We start from the raw sequence: 19490 nt of genomic DNA, 5'->3' as shown, positions 1-19490 counted from the left end.
TGTTCTCACAGGACAGCAGGATGTTAGTCCTCACAAATGGGTGACCGAGGATGGAGCCCACCACGGAAAACTTCTGTCAAAGTTTAACAGAACTTTGACTGGCCCCTACTGGGCATGCCCAGCAAGGCACTGACCCTGCAGCCAGCAGGGGTCTCCCTTCAGTCTGATTTTCAAAGCTACAGGCAGTGCCTAAAAAAGTAAAAACTAAAACGAACCCAACACCGCGGGGTGGCGGGCGGGTTTCGTGAGGACTAACATCCTGCTGTCCTGTGAGAACACCTGTTACATCAGGTAAGCAACATTTGCTTTCTCACAGGACAAGCAGGATGGTTGTCCTCACAAATGGGTGAGTACCGAGCTGAGGATGTCCCGACTTGCACCAAATGCACCCAACGACGTGCAAGAGGCACAACAACTGGGGTGGAATTTGGTAAGGGCATCCGCACCCTACCGGGAAGGTGGAAGGGTGTTGGTACATCATGTTGGAAAAAGGTTACGCAAGACAGATTGGCCGAAGATGGAGTCCTGTCTTCCAGCTTTGTCCAAACAATAGTGGGCTGCAAAAGTATGGAGAGAACTCCAGGTTGCAGCTTTGCAGATGTCAGGAAGCGGCACCGATCGAAGGTGTGCCACTGAAGTCGCCATGGCCCTCACAGAGTGTGCTTTTACACGGTCTTGAAAAGGAATGCCAGCTTGCTGATAGCAAAAAGAAATGCAGTCCGCCAACCAGGAGGATAGAGCCTGCTTACCCACAGGTTGTCCTAACTTGTTAGGATGGAAAGAGACGAATAATTGAGTGCTCTTTCTGTGAGAAACTGTACGGTCTAGATAGAATGCTAGAGCCCGTTTACAGTCTAGGGTATGCAGAGTCTGTTCTCCGGAGTTGGAGTGGGGCCTGGGAAAAAAGATAGGTAGTATGATGGATTGATTGATGTGAAACTCCGATACTACCTTAGGTAAAAATTTAGGGTGAGTGCGGAGTACCGCCCGGTCCTGCAGGAGTTTAGTGTAAGGCGGATAGGTGACTAAGGCCTGTAACTCACTAACCCTGCGAGCTGAAGTGACAGCTAAAAGGAATAATACCTTCCATGTGAGATACTTTAATTCACAGGAGTGTAGAGGTTCGAAAGGTGGTTTCATTAGCCGACCAAGAACCAGATTAAGGTCCCAAGATGGGGCCGGAGAACGTAAGGGTGGCTTCAGATGGAGCAAACCTTTAAGAAAGCGTGTTACCAGGGGTTGTACTGAAATAGGGACACCCTGTATGCCTTTATGGAAAGCAGCTACTGCACTGACATGCATCCTAATGGAAGAGGTTTTAAGACCCGATTCCGATAGATGCCATAAATAGTCCAAGAACTTAGAGATTGGACAGGAAAGGGGATCAAGGGACTGGGAAGTGCACCAAGATGTGTACCTTTTCCATTTATACGAATAGGATCTTCTGGTGGAGGGCTTTCGTGAAGCTATCAGGACACGAGAAACCGAATCCGAAAGGTTAAAAGGCTGAAGGACTAACCTTTCAACATCCATGCCGTCAGGGACAAGGCTTGGAGGTTGGGATGGAGGAGGCATCCGTCGTTCTGAGTGAGCAGATGCGGATCCGTTCCCAGAGGGATGTGCCTGCGGATGGAGAGATCCTGAAGAATGGGAAACCACACCTGGCGTGGCCAGTGGGGTGCTATCAGGATCATGGTTCCTCCGTCCTGGCGAAGCTTCACGAGAGTCCTTGACAGAAGAGGAAGTGGAGGGAATGCATAGAGCAGACCTGATGTCCACTTGAGGGAGAAGGCATCCCTCGGCCGAGAGTGGTGGCTCCGAATGAGAGAGCAGTAATTGTCTACTTTGTGGTTCTGAGGGGACGCAAAGAGATCTATGTGGGGAGAACCCCACTTGTGAAATAGAGAGGTCGCTACCAGAGGATCGAGTGACCACTCGTGTGGTTGGAAGACCCGGCTCAGCTGATCTGCCAATACATTGTCTACTCCCGGCAGGTAAGTGGCCCTGAGGTACATGGAGTGGGAGAGGGCTTCTGCCCAAATCTGCGCAGCTTCCTGACAGAAGGAAAGAGCCTGTGCCTCCCTGCTTGTTTATGTACCACATGGCCACTTGGTTCTCTGTCTGGATTAAGATTATCTGATTCGAAAGACGATCTTTGAACGTTCTGAGCGCGTAACGGATTGCTCGAAGTTCCAAAATATTTATCTGGTGTTCGGCTTCCTCTGGTGACCATAACCCTTGGGTTTGGAAATCGTCCACATGAGCCCCCCAACCGATGTGGGAAGCGTCGGTGGTCAGGATTACTTGTGGATCTGGTAGGAGAAAAGGTAAGCCCTGAAGGAGATTGATTTGAGTCGTCCACCAGGTTAAAGACAGGCGAAGCGCTTGTGTAACTGCGACTATGGAGGACAGGCGCTGAGAAGCTTGAATCCATTGGTGTCACAGAGTCCATTGTGTTACTCTCATGGCTAGTCGGGTCATGGGAGTGACTTGAACCGAGGATGCCATGTGTCCTAGGAGAATGAGGAATTGGCGAGCCGTGGCCGTGTCCTGAGACTGGAGCTGGCGAGCTAGGGACATGAGAGTTTGGACCCGCTGCAGCGGAAGGTAAGCCTTTGCCTGTAAGGTGTCCAAGTCTGCCCCAATGAAAGATAAGGTTTGAGATGGGACTAAGCAAGATTTCTCGTAATTGACAAGAAACCCTAAGGAAAGGAGTGTGTGAATTGTCAATTTTAGGGAGGATTGAGCAATCTGAGGGGTAGAGGCCCTGATTAGACAATCGTCCAGATGGGGGTAGACGTGGACACCTTCCTTCCTGAGGAATGCTGCTACCACTACGAGACATTTGGTAAAGACTCGTGGAGCACATGCCAGACCGAAAGGTAGTACCCGGTACTGATAATGGTCGCGGCCTACCAGAAAACGCAGATACTTGCGATGAGATGGTGTTATGGCAATGTGGGTATAAGCGTCCTTGAGGTCGAGAGAGCACAGCCAATCCCCCTTTTGCAGCAGAGGGAGCAGCGCGCCCAGGGTTACCATCTTGAACTTTTCTTTTTGAAGGTACTTGTTGAGGGCCCGAAGGTCCAGAATGGGACGTAGCCCCCCTGATTTCTTTGGTATTAGGAAGTATCTGGAATAGAATCCTGTCCCTTGTTGACAGGGAGGGACGGGTTCTATAGCATTTGATTGTAGAAGAAGGGATACTTCTTGTTGTAATTGAGCCAACTGGCTGGTTAGACTCCATGCCTGAAGGGGCGGGGAGTCTGGCGGGAGAGCCATGAAGTTGAGGTGGTAACCCTGTGCGATAATTGCTAACACCCAGTGATCTGAGGTGATCTGTTTCCAACGGTGTAAGAAGTGGAACAGTCGACCCCCCACAGGGATGTATGGAAGAGGGATCTGGCATGTGCTCAGTAGAGGGAAGTCAAAGGCCCGCCGCAGGCCCAGGAGGTGGGGCTACAGTAGGTCTTTGCTTTCTTGGCTGGCGAGGCTGAGGCCTGTTGGAGGACCGTGCAGGACGAGGCCTAGCTGATGGAGGATAATAGCGACGTGGTCGAAAGAACGACTTCTTAGAGTCCTTCTTTGGTGGTTGCTTGGAGGACACGTCAGGTGGGACAGACTAGAGTTGTTTCAATGTCTCATGGTGATCTTTTAACTCTGCCACAATCTGTTGAATTTGTTCTCCAAACAAATTGTCGCCTAAGCAGGGTAGATCAGCAAGACGATCCTGGACCTCTGGGCGAAGGTTAGACGCCTTTAACCAAGCCCAACGTCTGGCTGAGATGGCTGTGGCTGAAACTTTTGTGGAAGCATCGAATATGTCGTAGGCAGTTCTAATCTCGTGCTTCCCTGCCTCAAATCCTTTATGAAGAAGGGCTTGAAGCTGTGGTTGGTACTGATCCGGCAACGTGTCAGCATAGTCTTGCATCTGCTTAAGGATGGCTCTGTTGTATTGAGTCATGTAAAGTTGATATGAAGCTATGCGTGAAATCAACATAGCTCCATGATATACTTTTCGTCCCACACTATCCAGGAATTTATTGTCCTTGGTAGGTGGAGTGGAAGAGTGTGGCTTAAGACGTTTGGCCTTCTTCTGCGCAGACTCAACCACAACAGAACGATGATCCAGTTGAGGCTTTTGAAAACCTGGTGCTGACTGGACAAGATATGTGGAGTCAGCTTTTTTGTTAACTGGTGAAATAGATGAAGGAGATTCCCAGTTTTTCTTTAGCAGATCCAAAAACACCTGGTGAATAGGGATGGAAGCGATGATTTTTGGAGCATCCAGAAATTGGAGTAGTTCCATCATCTGGTGTCTGTCATCGGCTTCAGATTGTAACTGAAAAGGTACAACTTCTGACATCTCTTTTACAAAATTAATGAAAGAGAGATCCTCAGGAGGAGATCTTTTCTACTCTCTGTAGGAGATGGTGGTGAAGGCAAATCTGTGTCAGAAGATGTATCATCATCATCACCCCAGGTATCGTAGGGATCATGTGGGACTTGAAGCCCTGAAGGACCTGGTTGAGGCTCTGAAGGCATCGATGGAAATCTAGATGGAATCGGTGCTGCAGGTGGAACTAGGAATGGCATCGAGGGCTTCGGCGCTGCCGATGGAATCGGTGCCGGACGCGGAATCGATGGAGCCGAAGGATAAATCGGTGGAGATATACCAGAAGGTACCGATGGAACCACCCCGGAAGGGGGAATTCGGAACGGTGTTTCTCCTGCCGATGAGAATCCAGTCGGAGACGGTGGTGTTGTCGATGGTACTGGAATTACCGATGGAAGGGCCGTCATAAGTGCCTCCATGCGGTGCAGTAGAGGTGCTAGAGCTTGCACCAACGGCTCGGTGGTCGATTCCCTCCTCGGTGGCGAAGTCGGTGCCGGCGTCGGTGCCGGAACCGGTGCCGATGGAGGTTGTAATTTCTTCATCGCTTTCTTGATGGCCTCCTGGACCAGCCGGTCCAGTTCTGCCCGGAGACCAGGGGTAACAATACCCGGCTCGACGGGAGAGGGAGGCTGAGACAAGGCCGGAGGGACCACGGTAACCGGTGGGATCACGGCCCCCACACCCCGAGAGGGTGAGGGTTTCCTCGGTGCTTGCGAACGAGACGTGGAGGGTGTCCGGTCTGATCGCGGCTTCTTAGTCGGTGGCTCGGCTTGAGCGGAGGTCGATGGCTGTGGATCCTCGACAGGCCGAGACTTGTGCCGTCGATGGCGATGCTTTTCTTTCCGATCCCCTCGCCCATCCGGGGAAGGGACGGGAGTCGACGGCCGAGAAGCGATCGATGGCGGACGGTCACCGGAGGGTTGACGGTGATGGTGCAACTTCGACGGTGCCGGTTCCGATGACGTCGATGCTATCGATGGCGTTGGGGTGGGTGCATGGAAGAGGAGCCTCATCTTCTCCATCCTGGCTTTGCGACCTTTGGGTGTCATTAAGGCACATTTGGTGCAAGTCAGGACATCATGCTCACTACCCAAACACATAACACAAACCCTGTGGGGGTCTGTGATTGACATAGTCCGGGTGCAATCCGGACAACGACGGAACCCCGTTGCCATGGCTGTAAGCCAAAATTTAGCCTGGGGATCGGTAAGTGCCAACAGGCCTCGAGGGCCAAAATCGACGGTAGTCGATGGAAAATGGCAAAAAACTTACCGGATTCCGTAAAGATGACAAAAATTTGTCGAAGGGAGACCCCTGAGGGGCAAATTTTCTTAGGAAATTAATTTCCAAATTCCTGTCAGGAACGTGGTAAGAGAGCTCCTTTCACCGCGTGGCAACTGCTGCGCGGAAAAAAGAAGACTGAAGGGAGACCCCTGCTGGCTGCAGGGTCAGTGCCTTGCTGGGCATGCCCAGTAGGGGCCAGTCAAAGTTCTGTTAAACTTTGACAGAAGTTTTCCGTGGTGGGCTCCATCCTCGATGTCACCCATTTGTGAGGACAACCATCCTGCTTGTCCTGTGAGAAAAGTTTGTAACATTTTAACTGTGAAATGTCACTTATGTTGTGAATTCAAATAGTGTAACCATCCTTTTATATTTTCTTGAGAAAGTCCTTGACATCTTTCTGAGGTTATGAACTTATGATTGCTGAAAATGCCCTCAGTTAGAGGTGTGCATTCATTTTCGCCATATTGGCGATCCGCAACGTATATTGCACTATTCGTAGTATTCGTGGGGAAGCGAAACGTATCGCGATTCCCCACGAATACACTAATCTTCCCCCCGAATTATACAGCCACCTAAATAAAAATGTAAACAAACCCCCCACCCTCCTGACCCCCCAAGACTTACCAAAACTCCCTGGTGGTCCAGCGGGGGGTCTGGGAACCATCCCCTGCACTCACACCCTCGGTGCCGGTTTCATCATGGCGCCGATAGCCTTTGTCACAGGGGCTACCGGTGCCATTGGTCAGCCCCTGTCACATGGCCATCGGCGCCATCTTGTGCTCCTACCATGTGACAGGGGCTGACCAATGGCACCGGTAGCCCCTGTGACATAGTATGGGCATAGGCTATCGGCGCCATTTTGAGTAGTAGCATCGGACGGCCGGAGTGCAGGAGGTCGTTCTGGGACCCCCGTTGGACCCCCAGGGACTTTTGGCCAGCTTGGGGGGCCTCCTGACCCCCCCACAAGACTTGCCAAAAGTCCAGCGGGGGTCCGGGAGCGACCTCCTGCACGCCGGCCGTTCGATGCCAGTACTCAAAATGGCACCGATCGCCTTTGCCCTCACTATGTCACAGGTACCGACGATCGGCCCCTGTGACATGGTGAGGGCAAAGGCGATCGGTGCCATTTTGAGTACTGGCATCGGACGGACGGCGTGCAGGAGGTCACTCCCGGACCCCCGCTGGAATTTTGGCAAGTCTTGTGGGGGGGTCAGGAGGCCCCCCCAAGCTGGCCAAAAGTCCCTGGGGGTCTCGGAGCGACCTCCTGCACTCCGGCCGTCCGATGCCACTACTCAAAATGGTGCCGATCGCCCCTGTGACAAAGGCCCATGTGACCGGCACAGAGGATGTGAGTACAGGGGATGGCTCCCGGCCCCCCCCCCCCCCCCCCCCCCCGCTGGACCACCAGGGAGTTTTGGTAAGTCTTGGGGGTTCAGGAGGGTGGGGGGTTGTAGTTAATTTGAATTTTAGCTTGCACACGAATAGAAATCGCCGTATTAATGCATCGGGGCGCCATACGGCCAAATGCAACGTATCTGCTCCCCGACGAATCCGAATCACGAATGCAACGTATGGCGTCCCTCTGCACATCCCTAGCCCTCAGTAGCAGCAGTTTGTCAAGCTGTTAATTACAAAGAAAGATATGTGCACAAATATTGGACAACAGATACAAAAGCGGGGTTGAATTAGCATGAGTTGAAACTTGTCAGCAGTATTGCCATTCAAGGCTTCTATGCATTGAGATTAATGCCCTCCACCACCTGTGAGACATCAGCAACTGCAGACTTCCAAAACACATCTAGGTCTTTGTAAATGATGTATAATTGGCTGCATATGCAGGTTGAAGAACCTTTGTATAAAGATGTAATTTTCTATAGAAAAATCACTCCAGCTAGGAATTCTATCAAAATTATCTTTGGTTCAATACGGATTTAGGTGATCTTTCAGAGATCAAACATTCTGATTGCTTTCTCTGTCGACTCCAACTTCACTTCCCACCCCTCACATCTGGAGGAAAAGGAAGGAAAGGGGGGTGGGGGGTGGGTAGAGCAGAAGGCTATTTGCAAGGGGAGGGTCTGGAGCAGGAACAGAGAAAGAGCTGAGACTAAGGAGCTTTTAGGAATGTTGATTGTGTGGCAGATTACAAAATATGCAACAACCTAATTATGTGGTTTCTTCTGCGATTGCACAATTGCAGGCGGATAGGGGGCATTGTTTGAGGGTATAGCAATGCTACATGGTTCTGCATGATTGGGAGGAGTTCCCAAAACCAGTGGCCGCTTTCTCTGCAACTGTCAGAAAAGCAGGCAATTGGGCTGAACTTGTGACTGTGGCAGTACTGCTCATGGCTATGTGGAGGGTCCCTGATTTGATTCCAGCAGGTCTTCTGCACCCCAGATTGGCCAGAGCTGGGGATGCTGTAAAAGTAGCATGCAGAGCCCTTAGGAGGGCAAAGTTATGGTTATCATTAAGGTCAATACCAGATTTAGAGTCCATGATATAGGATTCTGGAAGGAGCCCTGTTACTTTGCTCCCAGCCTCAGAGCTATTACTACAATGACAAAAAGGGAACAATGGGAGAGAGAGTCTTTTAAAATAGAGGAAAAATTCCCTGGTAGTTGCAAATTAATCCCAGTATTGGTTTCAAATGAGCTGGAACAAAGAAAACTACTACTATTGGGTTAAAGAAAAAAAACCAAACAGGCAATGTAAAAATCAAAGGGAAGTAAATCTTTACAACATTACAACAAATAGAAACCCTGAGGTGGAAAAAAAGGGGGCGCACAGTCAGAATGATCTATCAAGCTGCTACAAAATGGGCCCATTGACAGGGATAGCAAAGAAAAAAAAATCTTTTAAGACACTGAAAAGCAAAAGTTCTAAGAGAAAGAAAACACATGAAAGAACACTGCTGTCTAAGAGATGGAGCTGTAGGGAAAATGCCGCCAGAAGCAGTGAGCAGCAAACCAGGGAAGCTGGGGCTCAAGTCCTTCTCCCACTGATGCTCTTGACAATCTTGGGCAAGTCACTTCACCATCCACTGCTTCAGATACAAATTAGTGCCTGATTTAACTAAGGCCTCGCTTCCATTCTATATCTATGGGAAGAATGCTTAGTAAATCAGGACCTTCAATTGTAAGCTCTCTCAGAGAGGGCAGTATCAACTGTACCTGATTGTAACTTGCCTTAACTTGAAAAGTCATGTAATTAAATCTAAAATCCAAAGCCAAAATACAAGCAGAGCTCAGGAGTGTGACAGTCAGCTGCAATAGAAAAAGATGAGCTCATGTGCACTGCAAAACTATGGGAACACAAGATTTGATGTACATACCAAGAGAGGCTTTTAAGTCTAGAAGGCTCTGGAAAGTGTTCTGTGCTGGCATCTGTTGACGCCATCCATCTGTATGGCTAGGTGAACTACTCATCTTTAGAGAAGGAAAGATCTTTAGGTGGAGACAGCCCTGATAGCTTATTGGTTGAATTCTCCTTTGATTCATATCCAGGGCTCCAGGACTCCTCAGACTTACCTCAGATAATATTAGTTTGATCGTAGTCTGAGACTGCATCAAAACTGGAGCTGAAGCCCTTTGTGACCAAATATTTGTCTGTTTGGGTTTTGGGGCTGAGAGAAGTTGAGGGGCAAGAGAGGCTTCCCCTTCCAAACCCATTCAACTGGCTCTGTGCAGATGACATTGGGACACTGCATCTGTGTTCATACAGATTTATTTAATGCTGAAGAGAGAATCATTCAATGCACCAAGGGGCGTTGAGGTGTTTGACACCAGGACTCCAATACAACTAAAACATTGTACGAACAATCTGGTGATCCTACTATCCAACTCCATCTCACAGAGTGCCTACGACAGCACCAGTGTCAGCCTCATAGAAGAGTGGATATCATCCTGGGTCTCTGAATTTCACTGCCGAAGGTTCAGGTCTAAATCTCTGCAAACCAGTGCATTGTCCTCTATGACGGAAGAACAGTTCATCTTCAGACACAGTCACTTCAGATTGTGTAGAGAGCCTCCTTCACCTTGGAGCCCTAGATTGAATAAACACGTCAAAGTTTCCACTCAAGACTCAGCCTGTCTCTTTGGCTCCATGTTCAAGCATTCAGTGCTCTGGTCTCCATTTACTGAGTAGCCAAAGAATTTGAAGACTTTTTTTTTTTTTTTTTTTTAGTATGGCCTGGCCACTAGCAGTTGATGCAGTTTCTTTTTTTGTTGTAATTTCTTTATTCAAAATTTTCAAAACAGTAACAGCCAAGGAGCAATGCAATACACCTCAACATAAACATCATAAACATCATAAAGCAGCAGCCATATAAGCATACAGAAATTAAAGACATAATACAATGCGTATCTGTTACAAAACATAAAGCAAAAACTAAGACTGCAATGAATGACATGTACCAGTTCTCATAGAAAGAAAGAAAGATTATGTCCTGAAAACTCAGAGGAGGTGAATACAAGAAAAGAGAGGAGAAATAGATCAAGGAGAAGAGATTAGGAAGAAGGAAGAAGTACTACTAGTGAAAAGAAGAACGGAAACCTTGCAAATATAGAGTTCACTATATGATAAGAACACTTGGAAATTATGGGGTATGTCGATCTAAGGGTTTCCACATCAAATCCCACGCTTTCAGCCTTTTGTGTTTAATAGCCATGGCCCGTTCGTATTTACTATATAAACAGATAGTATTCCACCATAATGGTTCAGACAATCTGTCACTATGCTTCCAGTTAGAAGTAATAATATGTAACGCCACACCAATAAGAAAATCATATAATTTCTTATGTGGGGGCAAGAGCCGAATAGCTGGGTGAGTACTACGTAAAATAATCAAGCCATAAGAGAGGGAAGCAGGAACCGGAAGTAACCGAGAGATAGTACGCCAAACTTGGGTCCAAAACGCGTACACAATAGGGCAAAAAAAACAAAAGGTGATCTAGAGTAGCTCCAGTATGGAGGCAGGACCAACAGGCATGAGAGTCTAAAAGACGGGCCCTGTAGAGCTTCCAGGGGGTCCAGAGCGCTCTATGGAGAATAAAAAAGGACGTTTGCTTAACACTAGTGGACAAAGACGTTTGAAATATCGATTGCCAAAGCCTGGACCATAAATCTGAAGTAATGGGGATCTGGGTCTCAGACGACCATATAGACATGACCGCAGGGTTCTTATTCGGAGTCTGGAACCGTTTAATTATTTTGTATAGCCTGGAGGCTATATGACCTAAGGATCTTAATTCCTCTACTAAAGATAAAAAGTACGGGGTTTGAGTCAATCGGGCAGAAGAAAACTGCTGCCCTTTTAAAGCGTCTCGCAATTGTAACCATTTATAAAATTGGGTCATGGGCAATGAAAAAAGATTTTGTAGGGAAGAAAAAGGCATTAAGTGACTATTGTTAAAAAGAGAAGCAACATACCAAACGCCATGGCGTTGCCAAAGAGGCCAATTGAGCCGATGACCGGCTATAGAGATCTTCGGGTTATTCCAGATAGGAGTGCAGTTAGAGTGAGACCAAGTGGGGAGCTGAAGTGGACACATTGCATCAAATTCCTTAAGTGCTCGATGCAAGGACACTAAAATTCTATTTTTACAATTATTAGCGGTTACATGCCATCCTGGGAAAGCAAGTAAGGGAATTGGTCTAATTATGGATTCCTCCATCGCTAGCCACCTAGGACAGTCCAATGTACGACCTTCTATATTAAATAAAGTGGAGCTTTGTTGGAGCATGAAGGATAAATGATAAGCATAAAAATCCGGAAAATTAACTCCCCCATTCGGCTTTGTATGTTTCAATTTTGTCAAGGCTATGCGAGGTTGTTTATTATTCCAAAGGAACCTAACCAGTAACCGATCAATCTCCTTATAGAAGACTGATGAAAAGAATATTGGGATCATGGACAGGACAAAGGTGACCTTAGGGGCTAAAACCATTTTGATCGTGTCCAGTCGGCCCCACCAAGAGAGATGGAGAGGAGACCATCGTAATGTAACATCCTGTATTTGTTTTAATAAAGTCTGCTCACAGCCATGGAGGGTATTGAGAGGGTCCGAGTAAAATTTGATACCTAAATATTTAAGGCCCTTCTCGGCTTTTAGAATGGAATGGTGTGAGAAATCCATGATATCCGAAATGGGGTTCAAGGGGAGAAATTCCGTTTTAGACCAATTCACTTTGTAGCCTGATAAAAGAGAGTAAGAATCAATAAGACTAAACAGATGCATAAGAGAACGGTTGGGATTTGTAAGAAACAATAAAACATCGTCTGCGTATGCCGAAAGTTTATGGATATCCGGACCTAATTGAACACCAGAGATATCAGGGGATTGGCGAATAGCTAAGAGGAGTGGTTCCAAAGCCAGATTAAATAATAAGGGGGAGAGTGGACATCCTTGGCGAGTGCCTCGAAAGAGAGAAAAATGGGGGGAATTTCGATTATTCACATAAAGAGATGCTTTCGGAGAGGTATATATGACCCGAATCCAATTGAGAAAGAGAGGGCCAAAACCAAAGCGGTACAAGGTATCATATAAAAAGGACCATTCAATGCGGTCAAAAGCTTTTTCTGCGTCAAGAGACACAGCTATCGCTGGCTCTTGGGTCTCATATAAAGCTTCCTGGATATGGAGGAACAGTCTGGTGTTATTAGCTATTAATCTTTTTGCAACAAAACCAGATTGGTCGGAGTGGATAAGGGTGCCCAATACCTTGGATAGTCGTATTGCAATAAGTTTTGTGAAAATTTTATAGTCAGCATTTAAAAGGGAAATTGGTCTATAATTTGCAGGGTTTGTTGGGTCACGCCCTGGCTTTGGAAGCACTATGATCTTAGCGTCAGTAAATCCAGAAACATCAGCATGCAGGGAAGACAAAGAGGAAAAATATAGCAACAAACGTGATGACAACAAGGAATGAAAAGCATGATAAAAGTCTGTGCTGAAACCATCGGGTCCAGGAGCCTTCCCAGGAGAGAGAGACAAGATAGCCATAGAGATTTCAGAGGCAGTGATAGGAGCTTCCAGTGCTTGAATGTGGTCTTGTGTGAGTCTAGGATGAGTGATTTTGGAAAAGAACGCCGAGATATCTTCGGAGGTGGGTGAAACCTCAGAGCTGTATAAGGAGGCATAAAAGTCACAAAAGGATTGAAGAATGTCTGGGTCTGAAGTGACTTCCTGACCAGAAGATGTAATTAATTTAGAGACTCGGGTTTTATCTGCTTTCTTCTTTAAGTATGTCGCTAGTCTTCTGCCACACTTATTATTTTCGGCGTAATACTGAGTCTTAGAGTGGAATAAGTGTAGATGAACCTGTGCACTCAATTCTTTATTATAATCAAATTTAGCCTTATGAAGGTTTTGAAGAGAGAGCGAGGTCGGGGATGCGATATGAAGTCGTTCCAGTCTTTGTACCTCTACAAATAGAGCTTGAAGATGCCTTGCTTGAGTGCGCCGTTTATGTGCGGAGTAGCTGATGATGTCACCACGAATCGTCGCTTTATAAGCTTCCCACAAAGTCTTTGAGGAGATATCAGGAGTAGAGTTAAAAGAGAAATAGTTGTTGGTTTTCTCCGTGAGAAAGGTATGGAAGTCTGAATCTGATAGGAGGGAGGAGTTAAATCGCCATTGTCGGTCCGTCTGAATAGGCGTATTAAGCTTAAGTCGGATAGTAACCGCAGCATGATCTGATATAAGGATCGGATGGATTTGAGCCTGGAGAATATGAGACAATATGGTACGAGAGGTCAAAAAAAAATCTATCCTCGAATAGGATGTATGTGGAGCCGAGAAGTAAGTAAAGTCTCGTTCCGTGGGGTGAAAGAGACGCCAGGGATCATCCAGTCCAAGCTGTGACATCAGATGTTGTAAGGTCAACGTTGACTTGGAGATAGAGTATCGAGCAGTGGTCTGCTTGTCTAAAACTGGATCTAAAGGTTGATTGAAGTCACCAGCAATTATAAGGGACGAGTTGTCCAGAGATAGTAGAGCAGAAAAAACATCCTGAAAAAAAGAAGGATCGTCTGCATTTGGAGCATATAAGTTAAGGATGTTATAGCGATGTTCTTGTATTTTAAGGCAGACTATGTTCCATTTTCCGGTGGTATCTGCTAAATGATGTAGAACCTCAACATCCAAGCGTTTGTGGATCAGGATTGCTGTGCCTCCTTTTTTCTTACAGGCAGCACTAGCCAATACCTGACCAACCCATTGTTGCTTAAGTTTGAGAGATTCTGTTGCAGTAAGGTGAGTCTCCTGAAGTAGAACTATGTCCGCATGAAGAGACTGCAGATAGGTAAGGATTTTCTTACGTTTGATGGGATGGGAAAACCCATTGACGTTCAGTGATATCATCACTATATCATCTATGGAGGATGCCATATTTGTAAAAATAAAAAGAGGATACTAAGTTCGCCATTTTGCAGAGTAGAACCATCAGTATAAGTGAACTCTGGGGAGAAGGTCCAGGTGAGCCAGGGCTCCATGAGAAACTAGTAGTACAGAAGGAGAAGCCAAAGTTGAAGAACTAGAGATGTCTAGATTGCAGTTAGGAGAGAACGACTGGTAGGCCTCCCTACCGTCCGGATAAGCAAAGGGTCTCTAGGGGGACCAAAGACCGCCTAAGGAACTCCTGGGGCTATTGAAAGTCCGTAGTAAGGACCATTGAGAACAAGTCCCAATAAGAAACATGGTTCCGATACACCAAAAAAAACCAAAGGGGGAGTGTGATCAGGTAACCATTTCTTGCGTTGCGCCAGAAGTGTTTAAAAATTCTTCCAAATCTTTCGGCTCATGGTATAATCTTGTTTGATTTTGATAAGTAACCTTCATCATTGCTGGGTAAAGGAGGCCAAATTTCGCTCCCATAGCATGCAATCGTGGGCGAAAAGCCAGAAAGGCCTTCCGTTTACCAGCCGTTGTCTTAGCCAAATCTGGGACATACATTAGTGAAGTACCTTGAAATTGAACCGGAGACCGAGCCTTCGCCGCCTCAAAGATTTGTAAGACATGCGGATATCGGAGCACCTTGAATATAATCGGCCGAGGATAGGTAGAGGTTCGAAGTGGCCGCGATGGAATGCGATGCGCTCTCTCTATTTCAAATGGCTTAGAGAACGTAATGTGGAGAGTGTCAGGGATGAGTTTAGTTAGAAAGGAGATCATGTCGGAGCCTTCCGCACCTTCTGGAATCCCCAGAAGTCGGATATTATTCCTCCTGTTTCTGTTCGATAAGTCCTCCACGTCTCTGCGGAGCGCCACTAGCTCCCTATCCACAGTAGTGAGTGACGCAGCAGTTAATAAAAGAGAGGAAACCTGGGTCTCCGTATCATCGAGGCGGCGAGATAGCTGGTCATACCTAGTCGAAAGAGTAAGTAAATCTGACCTGATCGCCGATGTTGTCTCCATATTGGTTTGTAGCATTTCCTTCAATAGCTTAAGTTCAGCAAGCACCAAGTCCGCGGACGCCATGTTCTTTTGTGGCGCGGCCTTATCTGGAGTAGGAGGATCTTGTTTCGACCGTTTTGTCCCGATTTGGGTGCAGACATGATAGTGATCGTAGGTTATCAATTTCGACTAAGAGCGCTGGCTCTATCAGGTGTCCCGATGCATAAACTAGCTGAAGCCCCAGGAGCTAAGCAATCAAGCGGCCATCTTGGTCTCCGCGCAAGAGCGCCCCCAGTTGATGCAGTTTCTGGTACTCGAGCCTTCAACACCAGCTTCAAGGAACCTGAGTTTAGGTCACCGGCATGTAAAACTGAGACTATCCCTCTGTGCCCAAACCATCTTAGCACAGGTGTCATAGTCAGACACGTGATGGTGGCGGAGGAGATAAAGATAGTAGAGAATTTTAAAAAGCAGGGGATAAACAGAGGATCTCTTATTAGTAAGGCAGAAAGAAAAACACTGTGGTAACCTGCATGGCGCAGTGGTTCCACCCAAAACTGGACTGAAATGATTATATTGCGATATCAAAATAGGAATGGGATAACCTACACAGATCGGCAGATACAATCCTAAAAACCATGCTAAGCAGACTGGAAGAGCCATTTCAGTCTTTTTCTGTCATTTACTGTTACTACGGAACGCCAGGAAGATGCAGGGCTGAGCATGAGCAGACAAAGGATTTTGCCTTTGCAAAAAGCTCAGGAAGATTCTGTTTGCACAGCACAGAGCCGAGTATGGTCACATGACCCACTTGTGACACAGTGAACCTGCATGACTTAAGAGGAGAGCAGATTTCTAATCCCAAGGAATGCAACATCTCGTTTAATCAGAATGCCTCTACTTTGATCTATTACATGAGATACGTTTTTATTAATTTCATGGCACTGTAAATCATTTATGAGTTACTTGCGGCAGAGCATGTATATATTTCTTAAAACTATAAAAGTTTATTTTGCTAGACATAGTAGTGAATCTTAGTCTGGAGTTTGTGGTTGGGGAGTAGAAGAGTTGGGGCAGAGGGCTTGTGAGCAATTATCCAATTGTCTTTCTGTCACTCCATGTGCCTTATGGGTTGTTCAGCTAGATAACTTGTATTATAAGTAGAGTAGTTTTGTGATTTGATTTATGCTATTGTTCAAAAATTTAATTAAAACATTTAAAGTTAAAACTAGAAAAGCTAATTTGACTTTTGAAAAGAGATAAAGTCCAGTGTTTAGAGCATTTAAGTATAATATGGGGAAGTGTTGTAACATAAAACCCCTCTAGCACTGACTATGTGCAACTCTATCGGAAAAGGCATTTCTAAGACTTGCAGCTCCTGATGAAGCAGTCACTGCGAAACATCGGCCAGTTGTCGAGCTTTTAAGAATGCATATTGTTGATAATTGAACAGAAATGAATATGCGATACAGCCAGGTTCGTCAACAGTGAATATGAACTGAAATGTAGCAATATAAAGAATGAAACAGTTACATAGCATTTATATTGAAAAAGCCATGACCGTAAATGATTAGAAGACCGGGCGGCCCCTTTTGAAAATTAAGCGGGCATGCCGACTGGCTTGCTGATGCAGCATCTAAAAATTGTAAAAATTGTTTTCAAATTTTTTCTATATTTAATATTCCAGTGGAGAGTGGCACCTTTGGTGGAATAATGTGTGGGTATTTCCTTTTTGGATGTTAGATAGCACGAGTGGAATACATTAGAAGCTCTGTTTGTTTGTCTGTCAACTCTAGGCAGGGCCATCATGCAAACTAATACTACTGAGTTAAAGGCAGGGTCCACCCAATACATAAGAAACAACGTGAACAGATGCTACAGTCAAGGCTGGGGGAGAAGCATATACCTCTCACTAGCATGGTTGCCTTGATACTAAGCAATCACCGCCTCCCTGTTTCTGAGTTTTTACACAAACTTAAGTAGACATTAAGGAAATATTTCCTCCTCTTTTCAAACCTTTAGAATTTTCTCTTAGTCTGGGCACTAGAAATCTGTCAAACTGTCCACACCAAAGGTGGGTGTGTGCACTACTATAAAGCTGAAACTGTAAACACTGGGAGCCCATGTGGATGAAAGCTGCTATACAAATCCAAATTATTATTTCTGGGCTTGAAGGGTTTGTATTTTTGAACAAGTCCATTTTCTGTTAAGGCTCCAAGCTTTCCCCTCTTTGAAAACGTTTAGCAATGACTGGGCCATTCTTTAGTGATTTAAAGCAGAGTGTACAAGTGACCGACATAAATAAAAATATTTTTAACATTACAAGCAGCAAATGACAAGGTATATTATTCTCTCAGGAGTTAAGAACTACATACCTGGCAACAGCTTCACTGTACACAAAACCGGCATCTGCTCTCTTCACTATTTCAAAGCAAAGATCTGCTCCATCCATACTATGGGGAAAATAAAAGAGAAAAGAAAATATAACTGCTGTGCTGAGAACAGAGCTACTAATATGAATTTGAATTGCATCTTTTACAGTAAGGGTGAACATATTTCAGCACAACGTGACCTACAACATGTACAAGCGCAACTTGAAAAAATCAGGGTACATTTGTAACAATTGCAATTAAGGTTTTTCTCCTCAGTTTCTTTTTCCAGCAATTCCTTTCCCAAAATACTTAAATCTAAATACAAATTATGTTAAAAGGAGCAACTGAGCAAGATCTATAAACATAGTTATGAAATTCACTGGTATGTCCCAGCTTTAGTACAACTATGAGATCAGCAAAATGTGGATAGACATGGAGGAGCTGCCTTGTCACTGCAAGGCTTTCTCCTACACAAACTCAATCTTTCATGTCAAATCTATAAGGTCTGCTGCTACTATGGCCAAATGTGACTTTTCCCTTATGATAAAGTAGTGCGATGTCTTATTTTTAAAGGGAAGAGCATTTTTCAAGCAACTGGACAAAAAAGCTAAACTTTTACCAAATAAAGTCCTAACACAGAATTGCAGCCTCCTAACTTATGTGTTTTTACATAGGTTAGCAAGATAAAACTCAGCTGCAGAATGTACAAACTCTTCTCACAGGTGCAATGCCTCCAAATGGATTTGTTTTGCACATACCTTGACAGAAATGAATCTCATTTGTACGCAAAGGAACGTTGGGAGCGATTTCATGTGCCGCAACGTTTCCTGCACAACCCGGGGGCTGGCCATGGTCCACAATGCTGGCGGGCAAATGCATCTGGGCACAGGCTGACGAACTAGAAACACTTGTTTTGGGAGCTCTGAATACACTTGGCTTGCAACATGACTTGAACTTGGAACATAGCTTGAAGATCTTGCTGAACCTGCATGCACTAGGAAGTGAGACCCAGCAACACAATGCTGGTCTCTGGGGTAGCCCTCCAAAAGCAGTTTTGGACTTGCCGCTTGGGAACAACTTGAGTGTCAAGACAGAGGCAAGGACTGAAGATGACTCTGGAGACAAGGCCATGACAAAGGCTCTGAAGACTTGGAGCTAGACGAAGGCTCTGAAGACTTGGAGCTAGACGAAGGCTCTGAAGACTTGGAGCTAGACGAAGGCTCTGAAGACTTGGAACATGATGAAGCTCTGGGAGAGCTGCACACTCTACACAACCCGTGGGCTGGTCGTGGACCACGATAGTAGTGCAGGCAATGAGGAGGTCTGGCACTGCTACATGCCCTCAATCCATGGGCTGGTCACTGACCACGACAACAGCGGTGCAGGCACTTGGAACAAGGCAGAAGGCTGGAACAAGAACTCTTAAGAACGGGATAGGATTCAGGAACAGGGAATAAACCCCAGAATTCAGGAACACAGAACACCACGTTAAAGCCAAGGGACTTCTGGAGACTTGGACCAGCAAATGAAGACTCTGAACAGAAAACAGACCAGGAACAGGACTCAGGAACCAAGAACACGAGACCAGGAACGAAGACAGCACTTGGACTCTGGAACAAGACGCTGAAGACAGGAACCAACAATAGACCAGGAACATGGAATAGGAAGACCTTGTAGGTGCAAGCAAACCATTGTGAAGGCTCGGAGAAAATACTGAAGAGCTCTTTTATAGGGTTGCAGGAAGGATGTCATCAGAAGGGGCCGTGGGGCTTTTCTCACCATGGGCCCTTTAAATTACAAGGGGAGGCGCGCACCTAAGGCGCTGAAGCAGAGAGGACATCGGTGGCATCTAGGCCAAAAGAATGGCAGAGGTGACATCTTTCCTGCCGCGGGATAGACAGCAACAGAAGCAGTTCCCTGCCGCACAGAAGCAGCAACAATGGTGTGGCACACACTGTGAAGAAAGTGGAAGAGGTGGCATCCCATTGCCGCATGGAAGCAGCAGCCCAGCTGGTGGCAGCCAGAGGTAAGCGGAGATGCTCAAAG

The 19490-nt window shown here is 46.2% G+C and overlaps 1 protein-coding gene across 7 annotated transcripts in view; it reads right to left on the bottom strand.

Annotated features, from left to right (window-relative positions):
- CASK (calcium/calmodulin dependent serine protein kinase) overlaps positions 1–19490 on the bottom strand; it is a 1033919-nt gene that overhangs the window by 576544 nt on the left and 437885 nt on the right. For all 7 annotated transcript variants that reach the window (XM_029603127.1, XM_029603128.1, XM_029603131.1 and 4 more), the window contains exon 4: positions 17448–17525. In XM_029603127.1, coding sequence (XP_029458987.1) covers positions 17448–17525 — 78 coding nt within the window. The remainder of the gene's footprint in view (positions 1–17447; positions 17526–19490) is intronic.

The sequence above is a fragment of the Rhinatrema bivittatum genome, chromosome 5, assembly GCF_901001135.1.
Source record: "Rhinatrema bivittatum chromosome 5, aRhiBiv1.1, whole genome shotgun sequence".
Classification (NCBI taxonomy): Eukaryota; Metazoa; Chordata; class Amphibia; order Gymnophiona; family Rhinatrematidae; genus Rhinatrema; species Rhinatrema bivittatum.
The sequence above is the reverse complement of the archived record's forward strand: the minus strand, read 5'-3'. Positions and strand labels throughout refer to the sequence as shown.